Here is a 14,491-nt window from a genome sequence, read left to right on the forward strand (position 1 = left end):
TTGCTCTAGATACATACATACTGTAGTATTATTATTAGCAGGTGGAGCCAAGGACTTCGCGTCATCATCTCGAGCATGCATCAGACGAGTCCAGCGTATATAATTGAATGGTAAATTCTAAATTAATGATGAGTGATATTATGTTCAACTACCTGGTTATATCCGTCATACGGGCTGCATGAGTTTGGACGACCAGGATGATGGGAGAGAGGGAGGTAGGCAACCAGTTCAGGCCGGCGCTCGGTTTCATCAGATTCGGACGGTTCGCTGCGTTTTCTGTTTCGGTCGTAGCGTCGCGCACAATCCGTTCCATGCGGGATGAAGGATGGTGATGATTATTATTCTTCTTAGCAGGGGCGTCTCGAGGGAAGCCAGCCTCCATCGAAGATCGAGAAGCCGAGGGAGCCCGCCGGAGCAGAGATGAGACTGGGATCACAACACGGCCCCCCATTCAGCTGTCCGACGATCAACCCAGCGGCCACCCGCGTCGGTCGCATTCCGGAGGGAGCCAACCGTTGCACGTAGGAGATTCTTAATTAGACTAGTCTAGTCTGGGAGCAGATTATTATTATTGTTGCCAATAATGAAAGAAAAAAAGAAAAGAAAAGAAAAGAAAAAAGCAAAAAGAAAACAAAAGAGATAGAGTAATTATTACTGGTATCGCCAGCAGAGGGGTCTGTTGCTAGAATGATGAGACGACCAAATTCAATTCATTCCGCGTTGATGAGTTCTTCCATTTTTATCAATATCAATCATCAATCGATCAATCAACAATCGCGTCTTTCTGTTGGGAGCGCGATTCTGTTTCTCTGTTTCTCAGTTTCTCAAGACTTCTCAAGGCGACGTCGAGTGGAGGAGTCGCCCGAAGCGGACAGTCAGCCGAGCGCAGGTGCCGGTCACGAGACCCGAGAGGCACGTTGAGCCTTTTCCCGGGCCAGCGCAGGGCGCTGCGACGAGTAACCTCAGAACAGCAATAATATAACAATACCTACGCATAATAATTAATGATAATAGCACTGCGCCAGCCAGTCAGAAAAAGAACGTAGCGCTGGATTGTGTGATTCGCGAAAAAAAAAAAGAAAAAAGACATGGGCGAGGAATCGGATAGGGGCAGATGGGCAGACGGACATCCCATCGAGCGTGCGTCATGGGCGATACGCGGAGCGGGCACGACCGGATCCATCGCGAGTTGCGCTGGCGAGCCAGTCAGCTCGGGCGGCGGTACAAATGCCCCATCGCCCGCTCTTCTCGTCGCTGCGGCCTTCAGTCTCTGCTCTCTCTCGTTGGTCGTCTTGCCTCCCTGCGACTCTCGAGGCTCATCCTATCAAGCATCTTCGCACCTGTTCACCGTCAACCCAATCATCGCGTTGGATTGATCCTATCCTATCCTATCCTTCAATCATCAATCGCATACTCTGTTGGTTTGCTCACCGTCGCAGCAAATCATCGACCTACTCGACCAGGTACGTTTCGTCGTTTTTTTTTTGCTTTTGGTTTCGCCGGCGCGGTCCCATCCTGCAGCCTCATATCCAACTTTTCCCGCCCGTTTCGTTTCTCTGATTTTTTTTGGCCCTCTGCTGCTTGTTCTTTTGCCTGTTCCCGTGTCCGCGCTCGGGGAAAACCGTCAGCGCGCACCAACAGGATCCGGCGCGCGGCTGTTGTGCGTGCTGGTTTGAGAGAGAGAGAGAGAGAGATACTAGGTACTACTGCTACTCTAGATAGTAGTAAGTAGTATCAAGTAGTAGCAAGTAAGGACTGTGCTTTGCTCAGCGCTGCTTGCTGCTACTACTAAGTTACCTCTCTGACTTGGCTCTGGCTCAGTCGCGTTGGGTCAGTCACATCAACTGAATCAACATCAACACGGCCTCGCCCTCGCCCTTCCCGTCTTCCCCTTCGATTTATTTCGTTCTTCTTTCTGTGATTGTTATTTTATTCTTCGCATTTACCATTTACGATCTACTATTATTTTTTTATTATTCCTATTGGATTACCGTATTCCTGGATCATTATTCATTTCATATATTCACCTCCGCGTCCGGCCGCCCTGACATCAGCGCCCGGCGCCCACGGTCGCGCGGAAGAGCCCTTGGCGCTGGTCGCCATCCTGTTGGGCTGCACATTCTCTCGCTTCTTTGCCCCCCCGCGAATCACCCAGAACGATTCCCTCGCCCACTCTGCTTTCCCCCCTCTCTCTTCCTTCCCGCCGGTTTAACGTCTTCCCCTACCCGCTGCCTCAAATCACCGTGTCCCTCTGCTCGGGTCCCTGCTGTGGTCCTGGAATCGTCTGCTCATAGGCGCCCCTGCGGAGAATAACCCGTCAAGCCAGACTACCTGGCGCCCTCTGCCCTTCTTGTCCACTTGCCCAAGCTTTTCTGTCCGTGTTGTTGCGGCCCGCTGTCGCGCCGCCATCCTGCCCTCATCGTGCCGCCCGTGAACCTCGAGCGCCCACTTGCAGTCCCACGAGCTAACATTCGCACACGCGCAGGCCCTGCACAGCTGAGAGAAGGACAGAAAAAAAGAGGGAAAGAAGCACAGTCAATCGTACGCGCGCAACCTGGTTGTTGAACGATCGCCAAAAAGAAAAGAAGAAAAGAATCCGTTGTCAGCCCAGATCATCACTGGTGCGCCGTCGCGCGTTCCCTTCGACTCAATCGCATCTCTGTCGCCGCCGCGTGAGACGGCGTCATCGTACACTTCGTTGCGAAGCTCCCTTCTGCAGTGCGTTGTCGCTGCCTATCAGCTGGCCCCGATCCCGCTGCCCCTCGCGAAGAGGCACGAACGGTCGCACAGGAAAAAAGAAAGGAACCTTGCGCGCGCGTCTGTGGTATAAGAATTGGACGTTTTGGTAGGGTACGCTGGATGCGCGAAGCTGATCGACAAGGTATGTTTTCTTTTTTTTTCTTTGGCTGCAGCACAGAACAAGCTCCCGCATTCTGCCAACGCATACATCCTCCCGAGTCGCCGGGCTAGTTTAACGCGAAACCCCACCATTCCTCTTTCCCTCCCCCTCTTTATCAATCGCTCCCCCGAGTGCAGACGCGGGAAAGCCTGTTGTTGGTCGACGATGGCAACTGACGATTGTGATCTTAGAACTGCCGTCGCAAGCCCGCTCCTGGCGCATCTCTGACATCAGAGAGACCTTCTGAACCCTCTATCGGACCTCGAGTTGTGAGGAACCTAGTTCTGCTTCGGAACCCGGAAGATCTCTCGGAGCACAAGCCGCTGGCACCGTCTCATCTTCTTGTTTCACTTGCTTCAGAATTGCTTCCCTGCAGGCAACAGGCAGATCGAAGCAATTAGCGTCGGCCATCTCCAAGTTCGCGTAGCTGTGCCGCCTCGTGCATCGTCTTTGCGCTGGCCGGTAGACAGTTCCCTGCGCCACGATCAGGTCATCGATATCACGTTCGCCCTTGACAACGCATCAAGGACGGCTTTTGTTCGAACCTACCCCGGTCCGCTGCATCAGAGCCCAACCACGTCTTATTAGGAGGGCGTTGCGTAAAGACTGGCACAAAGACCCGGAATTTCCACAACGGAAATCCCCAGTGCAGACTGAGCAAACAACGAACGCTGTTGTCCCATACTCCCAAGTGCCGTCGTAAGACGCTGTATTGGCGAAGGAAAAGGTAAGCGCTCCAGTTGTCGCCCTAGAGCCCCCATCTGAAAGTTCTCCACCCGACGTCCGTTCCTAGCCAGTTAAGGTTGAGTTGGATGCTGACGCGACGTCTCGAAGCTGTCGACAATCGTTCTCTAGCCTGTCGAATCAGCTGCCCGCAGACGTCCTTCGGTGGTGAAAAGCTCCGTATCCCAAGGAGCACCTTCGCCCATCTCTGCCTCCCCAGTTAAGACCGTCAGGATACTCGCGACACAACCTGTCCTGCATCTTCGCATTGTGACCAGGCGAGTCGCATTTCGCCTTCGTCGCTGACCTCCGTACGAATCCTTCAATCCTCCCGTTCATTGTCCGCGGTGTATTTATTGAGGTGACGGGAACCGCAGTCACTACCCCGATTCCATCATGGAATATCCTCCTCAATACCAGCAGCCTCACGGCCAACATCCGCATGCCCCGTCCCATATTCCCGGCGCATATCAAACCGCGGCAGCCAATGCGCCTCCTCCAGTCGGATCGATGACCTCGCCAACGAACGCGCAGGCGCACATGCAACAAGGACACCCCAATCACCAGGCGTCCCCGATCCTTCCGTCGCAGAGTCATTACCAGCAACCGCAAAATGCCCCGGGGGCTGTGCATCAACAGATGAACTTTCCTCAATCCTACGCCATGCCCCAGACGTATGGAATCTCTCCGTCCCAGGCAGCGGCCATGGCCACGGCGGCCGCCTCTGGTCAGTTCTATCCTCTACATCAGGATGCGATGGCAGGCCAGATGCAGGGACCTCGCGGCTCCCCCCGGATGCCCGGAGTGCAGGTCAAGAACGAGCGGAATCCTCGATCTCCGCCGCAGGTGCCGGGCCCGATGCCTCACATGGCGCAGGTTCCCATGTCGCAAAATGCTCAGTTGCAACAGCAGCGTCGCATGAGCCATGTGGGCAGCCCGCATGTTCCTACCGCGCAGCCCGTTATGAATCACGTCGGACGACCATCGGTACCACCCTCGATGCCGCCTCCGCCGCAGCCGCCCGTTCAGCAGAGCCAGCCTTCCCCCGAAGTAGGCGCCGCCCCGGCTGAGGAATCTCCCCTCTATGTCAACGCGAAGCAGTTCCACCGCATTCTCAAGCGACGAGTCGCGCGGCAAAAGTTGGAGGAGCAGCTCCGGTTGACCTCCAAGGGCCGGAAACCGTACCTGCACGAGTCTCGTCACAACCACGCCATGCGGCGACCTCGTGGTCCTGGTGGCCGTTTCTTGACCGCTGACGAGGTGGCCGCCATGGAGAAGAACCAGGCCGCAGGATCAGCCTCGGGGAAGGAGAATGCCAACAGTTCCAACGACCACTCCTCGACGGCCCAGAAGCGCAAGTCTGACGCGCTCGGGAACGACAACGATGCGGCCGCAAAGAAGGCCAAGACAAGGACCAGCGAGGAGAGCGAACCGGAATCGGCTGGCGTGTCGGACGAGGACGGTTGAACGAATCGCCTTTTGTCCTCTGGTCCATTGCACTTGGACCCTCTCTTTCTGTCTTTCTTCTCGGTATCTACTCTTCATCATGGCTGCAGTTATGGATGGATGGATGTCTGGTATTCTTCTAGCAAGCGACGTGTGCATTCTTGTGTGTTTTCGTTTCTCTTGATGCTGTTTCATGCTTACTCACTCAGATTGACCCGCTTCACTCTTCATGTTATGTCCGTTTATAGTGTTTTTTTGTTGGGAGGGATGATGATGACGTTATTGTTTCCATTGTTTTACGGCCCCCTTTTTCTTCATTGATCATGTCTTCGTTTTTCCCCCTTTATATGATGCGCTCCATCTCCATGAGACGATCTTGCCCCCTTCACTTTATTGTCGATGCCTCAATGTGTTATGTTGGCATCTTCGATTCGTGCGGATATATTTATATATGTGGATTGACGGAAAGAATGCTTTCTTTCACATTTCTTCTTCTCCGGCACACGCCAGATCTTCCTGCTGCTGGTCGACATGCTAAGTGTCAATTGATGTCTCTAGCGATCCAAGGCAGGCAGCATAATGATCAACCACCTGCCGGCCGCATGGCGTGTCTCGCAGCAGTTCTTTTGCCCCACGATTATTGATTGTTTGTCATTGCGTTTATTGGGACTGGGTTGGGAAATTTAGAGAGGTATCCATCACTGGTAAAACATATAAAAAAAGAAACACTGAGCAAAGGGTTGAAGTGAAGGGCATGGCAGACTCGGGACGTTTACAGAACCGAGAATATGACCCGTTATTTCCTGTTCCTATGAGGAGAGGCGGATTGACTACGTATCAATGATACCTGTCATGTCTTCTTGGGATGAGCTTTTTTCCTTTTCTTGTTTTCATTTATCTGTCTGGGGGATTCATGACTGTTTCTTTAGCATCTGACGGTGGGGACCGGTTTTGGGTTCTGGGTTGGGATACCCACGATCGAATCATGCTCCTTCTCTTCTGACGCTCGTTTGTACTCTTGATGAAACTATTTTGGATCACGCTTGACGAATCTCGTTCTTCTACTTTCTAAATTGTTCGTTCCACATGTCTTGGTTCCTTGATTCTTCCACTCGGAGGTCGTATGATGATGCCATGAACAAGTTCGCCGGGGAGGGTGTTGTAGATTTGAGAAGAAAAAGAAAAAAGACAAAAGGCGCTTCCATGTAATATAATCCAGCCCACATAAAAAAGAATATTTATCATCGGCGATGGCCTCCATGTCTGGCGTAGTAACTGATCAGTCGTAGTTAAGGGGAGGATCCGTCGCAATCGCGTACTATTGACCATACCAACAATGACACCACAATAGGGGAAGAGAGATCAAAGAAATGAATAACGATTATGCAGTGAATGGCTCTATTGAATAGCAGGCGCTAAGGGTCTCGATCCGTCTTTATAGGCACCAGTTGTTGTTTCGTCAATGCTGTGAAGTTCAATGGAAGAATATCAATGTCTCTGGTGCGAAGCAAAGGCGCCTCTAATCCTCTGTTATACCTTGCTTTGCAGAGTTACTAGGAGTATTACTCAACTTCCATCCACGCAGCATTGTGCTAGCTACTACCTAGATAGGTGGCCATCGAGCGCAGAGGCTCGAGTTCTTGGATCAGGATTGGTGGATAACTATCGATCAGATCAGACTTGCCAGGTGAGAGCTCACTTTCCCCTTGTATTCAACATTGTCATCGTCCCTGCCTCCCCCCATCTCCTATCACCATCTTCCCGACGTGGTGGACGAGGGAGCTGTCATGTCGAACGGTTGATAGACGGAGGATGGTGGCCATACCGGGCTGGGTTTAGCCGCACGCGCTCTCCACCGCGATCCGCCCGTCTCCAGCTCCTCTCCAGCCTCTCTTTCTCCCCTTCTCCTCTTCGCAACGCCATCCTTTCCCCGATCCAGGTCAGCGTCTGCTCCCCCGGGTCGAGCTCCACGTTCATCTGATCATCAATGTGCTCGGGGATAGCTTCTTATCTTGTCGCTTGCTCCCCCTGAATCTTTCTTGTCTGGGCTTCTTGTAGGTTGCCTGCCTCACTTCTCATCTCTCGTGTTTAGCCGCTGCCCTTGTCTCTCGTACCCCCAGTCCTGGCCTTCTCTTCTCGCATCTCCTCCCTTCATCCTTATTTTAATTATCTCTCTCTCTATCTTCATACGCTACACGTTCCGTTTCTTTTCTTTCTGAGGTCAATCTTCACTTGCCTCGTCACGCTTCGAGCGTCCATCCATCTCCGTCACTCCCGCGCATCTGCCCTAGTTCCTCTCCTATTCATCAGGTCGCCGTGCATCAGCTGGCTGGTTGTCTCGGTGAACCCAAGAGTCCACGATCGTGGCTGGGTGGATATACCAACTCTTTTATCACTTCTTTCTTGATCGCTCTTTGGCGAAGCCTTCTTATCGCTCTCTCTTGCTGAAACAAACTCCCTCGCCTCTGTTGCCCTACCTGCACGGTCACATCGTCAACCACCTTTTCTCTTGAAAACTGTCTCTAACGCTCACTATGTCGGATCTTAGCTTACGTTGGCGATCTCGAAGCGTCCTGTCGATAGCTTTTGGCCAGTGCTGGTCTCCCGGCGTGACTTAGCGTGACCTGGCGACGTGATCGTATCGCGTCTGTCGTCATATTATCGGTGTCTACTGATTTACCAGAAAGAACCCTGGGGTCTTGTGAATAGTCCATTCGGCAGCAATGGATTCGTACGACGGTTATGGCTCCCCTGGGAGGAGTCGCGACGGAGACTCCTATCCGTCTAGAGCCCCAGTCGATTCGTATCGTCGCAGGTCTCCTGGTACCAGCGCCCGTCTGACACCCCAAGCTATTATTATGACATATGGCTGACAATTTGCAGCTTCCCAGGATCGCCGCCGTGGACGTGGCCGTTCTCGATCTCCTGTCCTGATTGACCGTTACGAACCGGTGGACCGTCCCCGATCCTCTCGTGATGACTACTACGGAAATTCTCGTGACCATGCAGCAAGGGACCGTGAGGACCGCCGCAGAGCTCCTTCGCCTCATGTCGCCAATATCGACCGCTACGTTCCCGGACAGGATTCCGGAAAGCGCCCGATTCCTACCAACCCCCTTCCCAACCCGTTGACATTGGACTTCCAAGTTGGATTTAATTGGTTTGCGGAATGGTGGAGAGCGGAGCAGGCTATCAAGGAGGAAAAGGAGCGCGCGAAACATGGCGGACGGCGTCCGTCTGATCGCGTCAAGGGAGAGCGCGAGGCCCGCGAGGATCGAGAAAGGGAGAGGGGACAGATCCAGGCGGCCTACGATGCCTATAAGGCGGAACTGCAGGTAAAGATGGCTAGGGCCTTCGTGCAGCAGCATCGTAATGAAGAGTGGTTCAAGGAACGCTATGTCCCAGAGATCCGAGATCCTCTGCGGCGCCGCCTGATGGATTTTCGGAGCGGCGCTTACGCGCAATGGGAGCGCGACATTGAGTCGGGCGTCTTTGACGAATTCACCCTGGAAGGAATTTACAAGAGTGAGAGCGACGGAGCAGGCGGTATCATCGAGAAGGAAGAGGGTGAAGCCACCGCTGTCGGTGAGACCCTCGGAGTCCTCGACTTGCTTCCCGCTAGGGGCGCGGAATTGCGCGACGAAGCGCTTTCCCAGCCCGCGCTTCTTATCAAGACACTGGCCCCGAACGTCAGCCGAGAGAAGATCGAGGAATTCTGCAAGGAGCATCTTGGTGAGCAAGACGGCGGCTTCAAGTGGCTCAGTTTGAGTGACCCAAATCCGGCAAAGAAGTACCATCGGATGGGATGGATTATGCTCCACCCCGCTCCTGAGCCACCGGCTGTGGTTGAAAGAGGCGACGGCCGCGATGAGGAAGGAGAAGAGATGGAAGCCGATGCTACTGCCAATGGATCAAGCACGGCGTCGACAGCCGAGAAGGCACTGGACGCCGTCAATGATAAGACCATCCATGATCCAGTCCACGGTGACTTTGTCTGCCATGTTGGTGTGCATGTGCCACCTTCGCAGCCTCGCAAAAAGGCTCTTTGGGACCTCTTTTCGGCCCCAGAACGTATTGAGCGTGACCTCGCGTTGGCAAGGCGACTGGTGGCCAAGTTTGACTCGGAAATGGGTGAAAATGCAGATGGTTTCACCAAGATAGAAGAGCGGGTGGAAGATCTCCGCGGAAAAGGCTGGTTGCAGCCTCCCGTTACCGGGCCTGTCAGCGTCAAGAAGCGCAAGAACGGGTTTGGCTCAGAGGACGGGTTGGACGAAGGCGAGGCCGAAGAAGGCGAAGAACAGGAAGGATGGGAAGAAGAAGAAATTGACGACGAAGACCTACTGGTCAAGAAAAAGAAACTGGACCTCATGGTCGAGTATCTCCGCCGGGTGTATAACTTCTGTTTCTTCTGTGTCTTTGAGAGCGACTCCGTGCATGAACTTGTCCGGAAATGTCCCGGTGGCCACCTGCGTCGTCCACGAGCCGGACTGACCAGTCAGGCAAAAGCTGTGGCTAAGGCCAGCGCCCAGGGGCAGCCGTTCCCTGCCAAGAAAAAGGAGCAGGCTGAGGAGGGTGAGGAGACCACAGTTCCGGTCGAAGAGAAGCGCCCTCAGCGGTTTGCTTCCAAGTCGGAGCAGCAGTTGCAGCGTGCGTTCAACTGGGTCAAGACGTTTGAAGACAAGCTTCTCCAAATTCTAGAGCCGGAGAATGTGGACATTAGAAAGCTGGGTGGAAAGCCCGTCGAGGAAGCGCTTGAGGAGGAATTGTCCAAATATATCAAACAGGAAGACGAGTCCAAGTTCCGCTGCAAGGTCCCGGAGTGTACCAAATTGTTCAAGGCGGAGCACTTCTGGCGTAAACACGTGGAGAAACGTCATCCTGAATGGTATGAGAACATTAAGAAAGATGTAAGTCTCTGTGTTCGCGAATTTCCAATAGTTCTGGAGCTGACAAGCTGTAGCTTACCCTCGTGAATGCATATGTTCTGGACCCTGCCCACATTGCGCCCTCTCGGTCCGACGCCAATAGCAATGGTCACTTCCCTCTTTCATCTGCGCACATGCAGACAGGGACTCCTCGTGGCTTCAACCTTTCCAACATGCCCTACTTTGGCGCCAACGGCGTCGCTGGGAACTTCCAGGGTATGCCAGGTCCAGGTTTTGCTGGCTTCGTGGGTGTAGGCCAGGCCGGTGCATTCAATGCAAACGGACTGATCGCTGGAGACCCTTCCCTCCATCAGCCTGGTGTCATGCGTCGAAATGGCGGTAGGTATAGCAACCGCTCGGGACCGTACGACCGTCGCGGCGGTCGTTACGGCCAGGGAGGAGGTATGGGCAATGGCCGTTTGAGCCCTGTCCGAGGTATGCCTGGCATATTTGGATCTGGTGGCCGGCTTCCATACAATGCTAGTGCAGCGTACGTTCCCCCAGGACACCCGGCCGCCGAGCTTGTCGGTCATGGCGGTTTCCCTGATGCTATGGGTTCTGGAGGCGCACAACAAGCTATGGGTCCTCGTGAAGCTGTGCAGGGTCGCAGCTTGAAGAGTTATGAGGATCTCGATGCCGTTGGAGGTGCTGGAAGTGGCGAGTTGAACTACTAAACGTTACTACCCGCCATTGAGACAATTTTGCGCGCCATGAATCATTACTCTGTGCTTAGTTGCCCTTCATTCTTTTCACCTGCGATACCAGGATAAAAAGCCCTGTTGCCTTGTGAGCCATTATCGGCTAATCACGACTATTCTTGCCTCATTTCTCCATTTTCACTTTTTATTCCTAGTCATGCAAAAGCAATCAGAAGGGTTACGTGAACCATGGCGGCTTTTCGGGACAGTTATGCAGTGAGGGGGATCTTTTCGACATGTGTGCCGTGTATCATATTGCTATTCATAGGAATCGATGTCAGTTAGGCCTTTTTATAATTGATCTCGCGCTCATGTCTCTTAGAGTCAGCGACAAGTATGTTGCACGAGTCATCATGAAGCAGTTGTAGACAATACTGCAGTCGATGGCCAATTCGTATGTTTGGCTAGTACGGTTAGATTCAATTGATGCTCTATGCATTCTCCGTTTTGACACCATATTTGGCCAGCTACCGCTATTGTTTCGTTCGCTAACTGCGAATATTAACGTATTAGTTCAGTTAATAGCCATCAAGAATATAGTCACTATTGTCTTATTGGTACAGGTGTCAAGTTTATATTATGTAGCAAGCGCCCAAATCTACTTCTGCAGTATTAAAATGATACCAAGCGTGTTAAGACTGAACACTAATTAGCAAGAAAGGATACTTGGCAATATATATATATATATATACGTGGTTTAATATATACACCAACAAGAGACGGCAGTTACGGCATCTCAATAACGGTGTTTTCCGCACCGTCCTTCCATTGTGCTCCCATTCCACGTATGCGACGCTCACTCGCTAGGAAGAGAAGGAGATAGACGTGGGAAGTGACTTCGCCCCAAGTGTAGACTTTTAGAGTTAGTGGCCTGCCTATGGAGTCTTGCTTTGGGACAGAGGCTTCTTCTAATATACACCAGACACCCCAGCCGGCACGGCCTTCTTTGGCGATGAAGTCGGCCAAAAAGGACCAGAATCGAGTGAAGAAAGAAATGCTCCATTGGTTCGCTTTTGCAGGATTTGGCTCATCGAGAGTATTTTGTCCCTCTTTCTGGTTTTCTCCGGATCCTTCGTTCTGGTCTGCGATGTAGATGCGTAGAAACCAGAACCCTCTTTCTAGCTTATCTGGCTCTCTTGTCTGTCGTAGAGGCTGGTATGTGCGCGAACGTTTGAGACGTTCCGCAAGCATGCGCAGAGTCGGCGTGATATGTGTCTCGAATCGTTCTGTCGAGACAGGAGGAGGCGGTGGACGAAGCATAAGGGGAAGAACATCTAGAGACAGCAATTGGCCAGGTTCATGGGATGTTTTGTTCTGTGGAGAAGCTCCAGCCGTCACAGAATCGTTGGCTGAAGCATTGGATAACATTGAAGGCGCTCCCTTCTCTGGCTGGATCTGTTGGTTGGTGTCCTGCAACTGTCTCCCTTCTGGCAGAGAGGAAGGCACACGCATATCTGTTGTGCTGCTATCAGCTGACGACTCTGCGTTCAAACGGCGCCTTTTCCTTGTATCACTAAAATCCGATTGGAAAGACCTCTCAACATGCACGTCAGGAAGTTGCAGATGCTCGAAAGTGGTGTCGCCTGTCTCCGTAGGTGGTGGAGCAGGTTGCGATTCTGGAATGACGCTCAGCGGCGTCTCCATAGAACCCGACACACAGGAGCGTTGAGATGGTTGGTCGTGGACGCCATCTTCCTTCGAATCAGTGGAATCGCGACTGTCTTGCAGACCCGAAGGACGGTCTGGAGGGTGACTGTATGATTCCTCATTGTCGGGTAAGCCTGACGGTAGCTCCTCACAACCAGGGGCCGGACACTTGGTTACAGATAGGCTCTTGTTTATTGAAATCGATTCCTGTGTTGAAATGACGCTTTCCAGTTCATCTCCAGAGTTGATTCCCCCTTCTTGACTGGTAGGTGAGGCTCCCGCGGACCTGGCTGATCCGTCCTCGCCGCCAGGGCTATTGCAACTGATTTCCTGTTCAGAAAACACACATTGTCGCGATATTGGCTCGAACGCAGCGGCTGCTTCGGCGAGCGTGCGATATCTAGCGTCGTCCTTTGCCCGACTAGGCGCGGAGACGTGGACAAGTATTTCTGATCGTCTCATGAAGCGGAGAGCCCTTCTCGCCCGCCCTCATCGTGAACCGCAGCAGACAAATCTGAGGATCAAGCAGATTGGCAAAGATCTAGTTTATTCTGTGCGATATGGGCTCTCACAGTCGGGCGTCGTGATGCTGGTGACGGTGGTGGTTCTCCCTAGCGGTACGATTGTCGTTCGAAAAAGCGAAGGCCCGTCATTTCCTCTTCGGGACGTGCCGTCGAGCCTCCCGAGGTTCGCTACCAGAAAATAATAATCTGTCTCCGTACAGTTAACTCTTCATCATTATTACGAGTCATAACCGTTGGCAGATCAGCGACGATAAGATGTGCATTGCTGGATGGGAGTTCTCTCGATTCACTACTCGCCACCGAGTTCTCTGAGATAGGCGACATTCCTCGCCCAGCTGGTCGGGGCACAGTGTGAAATAGGAGTACAGTTCGTTCAACTTCTCGTCTCTACCACTCTTCGCGCAAGTCAATGACGATGTATTTTTTTGCTAGGCAAAGAAGAGGCTTCTTAAGTGACGCCCGCCAATCTGCTGCAAAGGTTCTCTGGGGGGCTTCTGTACATTCCATTTCTCTCTTCCCGCTCTGCCACGGGAACAGAGAGCTGTCTGAAACGACTGCGCAAGAAATAAGGGACGGCCCACCCTTACCATAATAATAATGACCCGGACGGTGACGAACTGCTCAGATGAGGAACGAACCTAGATCGAATTAAGATAGTCCTCCCTAGGACGGCCATTTTCTCTCGGTTCAGCTGGGTCCTGAACACTACTACTGTTTCGATCGCCTCCCAGCGGTCATGATATGAGATCCGCACGGGCGTCGATTATTGGGATACTCGATCTCCTACTGGAACTACCTCCTGGGCTGAGAGCTAAGTGGGTTGCGCCGCGCGCGATGTCTGCGGGGATCGTGACCCATCTAATCCACAACTTTCGTCTCTTGAGACGGCCGATTGCCGACTCGTCGGAAGCCTCCCTGGTGTCGAGGCGGGTAGACGAGCTCTGGCGAATCGTAAAGTTCCCCAGCAGAGGCGGAATCGTATCCCAGATCGAGAGGCAACTGGTTGGACCGGTCTGCATGAAGAAGATCGAGCCGTCTGGATTAAAGGGCAGTGAGCCCTGGGAATGAAGATTCGATCGTGCGTTAAACTGGGCTCGGTGGCTGCAGTGGAGAATGAGCTCTTCGGTTTATCGGACGATCAACAGCATTATTGGCCCCGGCCGCGGGTCGCCGCTATGATCTCGAGGGTCTAGATGACCGCAGGCTACGGGCGAAAGGGCGCCGTTGGATGCGTGTAACGAGACGAGAAAAGTTAGTAGTCTCGCGGATGATCAGATGAGGACCCTCCCACTCAATTCGAGAAGCGATCGTATCCTTAAGTGATTCCTTGGGTCGTTCGTGTCTCCGGAGCCGATCGTCCAGCGTCTTGGCTGGCGTTGCACAGACGACTCTCAGCCCGCGAGGACAGCCCTGTCTGGGCGGGTTATCCGTAGAACATATCCGGAGCAAGAGACGAACCATCTCTCAACCAGAGAGCGCGGCACAGAAAGAAACGACTCTGGGTTGCAAGAGGTTGGAGCCAAAAAGTCTTCTGCACCCCCTGGCGGCCTGGAATCAAAGTTAATAGACCACCGTCGTCCAGACTAGGTCCGCAACTAATTTATCCACTCGCTCATCTTTCTACCACCA

General features: G+C 52.9%; 4 protein-coding genes across 4 annotated transcripts; 3 read left to right on the plus strand and 1 right to left on the minus strand.

Moving 5' to 3' along the window:
• The first annotated feature begins 1,101 nt into the window (after positions 1-1,101).
• C8Q69DRAFT_245299 (hypothetical protein) lies at positions 1,102-3,105 on the plus strand. Its single transcript, XM_028626539.1, has 3 exons — positions 1,102-1,463; positions 2,486-2,881; positions 3,091-3,105. The coding sequence occupies exons 1-2, from the start codon at positions 1,228-1,230 to the stop codon at positions 2,847-2,849; spliced, it is 600 nt and encodes a 199-aa protein (XP_028486086.1). The 5' UTR covers positions 1,102-1,227; the 3' UTR covers positions 2,850-2,881; positions 3,091-3,105.
• Positions 3,106-3,521: 416 nt separating this feature from the next.
• C8Q69DRAFT_245263 (CCAAT-binding transcription factor subunit) lies at positions 3,522-5,240 on the plus strand. The gene is made up of 2 exons (XM_028626538.1): positions 3,522-3,626; positions 3,734-5,240. Exon 2 carries the CDS (start codon positions 4,019-4,021, stop codon positions 5,087-5,089), a length of 1,071 nt encoding a protein of 356 aa, XP_028486087.1. The 5' UTR covers positions 3,522-3,626; positions 3,734-4,018; the 3' UTR covers positions 5,090-5,240.
• A 2,427-nt stretch (positions 5,241-7,667) lies between these two features.
• C8Q69DRAFT_245402 (putative arsenite resistance protein Ars2) lies at positions 7,668-10,774 on the plus strand. Its single transcript, XM_028626540.1, has 3 exons — positions 7,668-7,903; positions 7,952-9,975; positions 10,029-10,774. Exons 1-3 carry the CDS (start codon positions 7,792-7,794, stop codon positions 10,665-10,667), a joined length of 2,775 nt encoding a protein of 924 aa, XP_028486088.1. The 5' UTR covers positions 7,668-7,791; the 3' UTR covers positions 10,668-10,774.
• Positions 10,775-11,317: 543 nt separating this feature from the next.
• Positions 11,318-13,202, minus strand: C8Q69DRAFT_245822 (hypothetical protein). Its single transcript, XM_028626543.1, has one exon. It carries the CDS (start codon positions 12,798-12,800, stop codon positions 11,418-11,420), a length of 1,383 nt encoding a protein of 460 aa, XP_028486089.1. The 5' UTR covers positions 12,801-13,202; the 3' UTR covers positions 11,318-11,417.
• Between the last annotated feature and the right edge of the window lie 1,289 nt (positions 13,203-14,491).

The sequence above is a fragment of the Paecilomyces variotii genome (assembly GCF_004022145.1).
Source record: "Paecilomyces variotii strain CBS 101075 chromosome Unknown C8Q69scaffold_4, whole genome shotgun sequence".
Classification (NCBI taxonomy): Eukaryota; Fungi; Ascomycota; class Eurotiomycetes; order Eurotiales; family Thermoascaceae; genus Paecilomyces; species Paecilomyces variotii.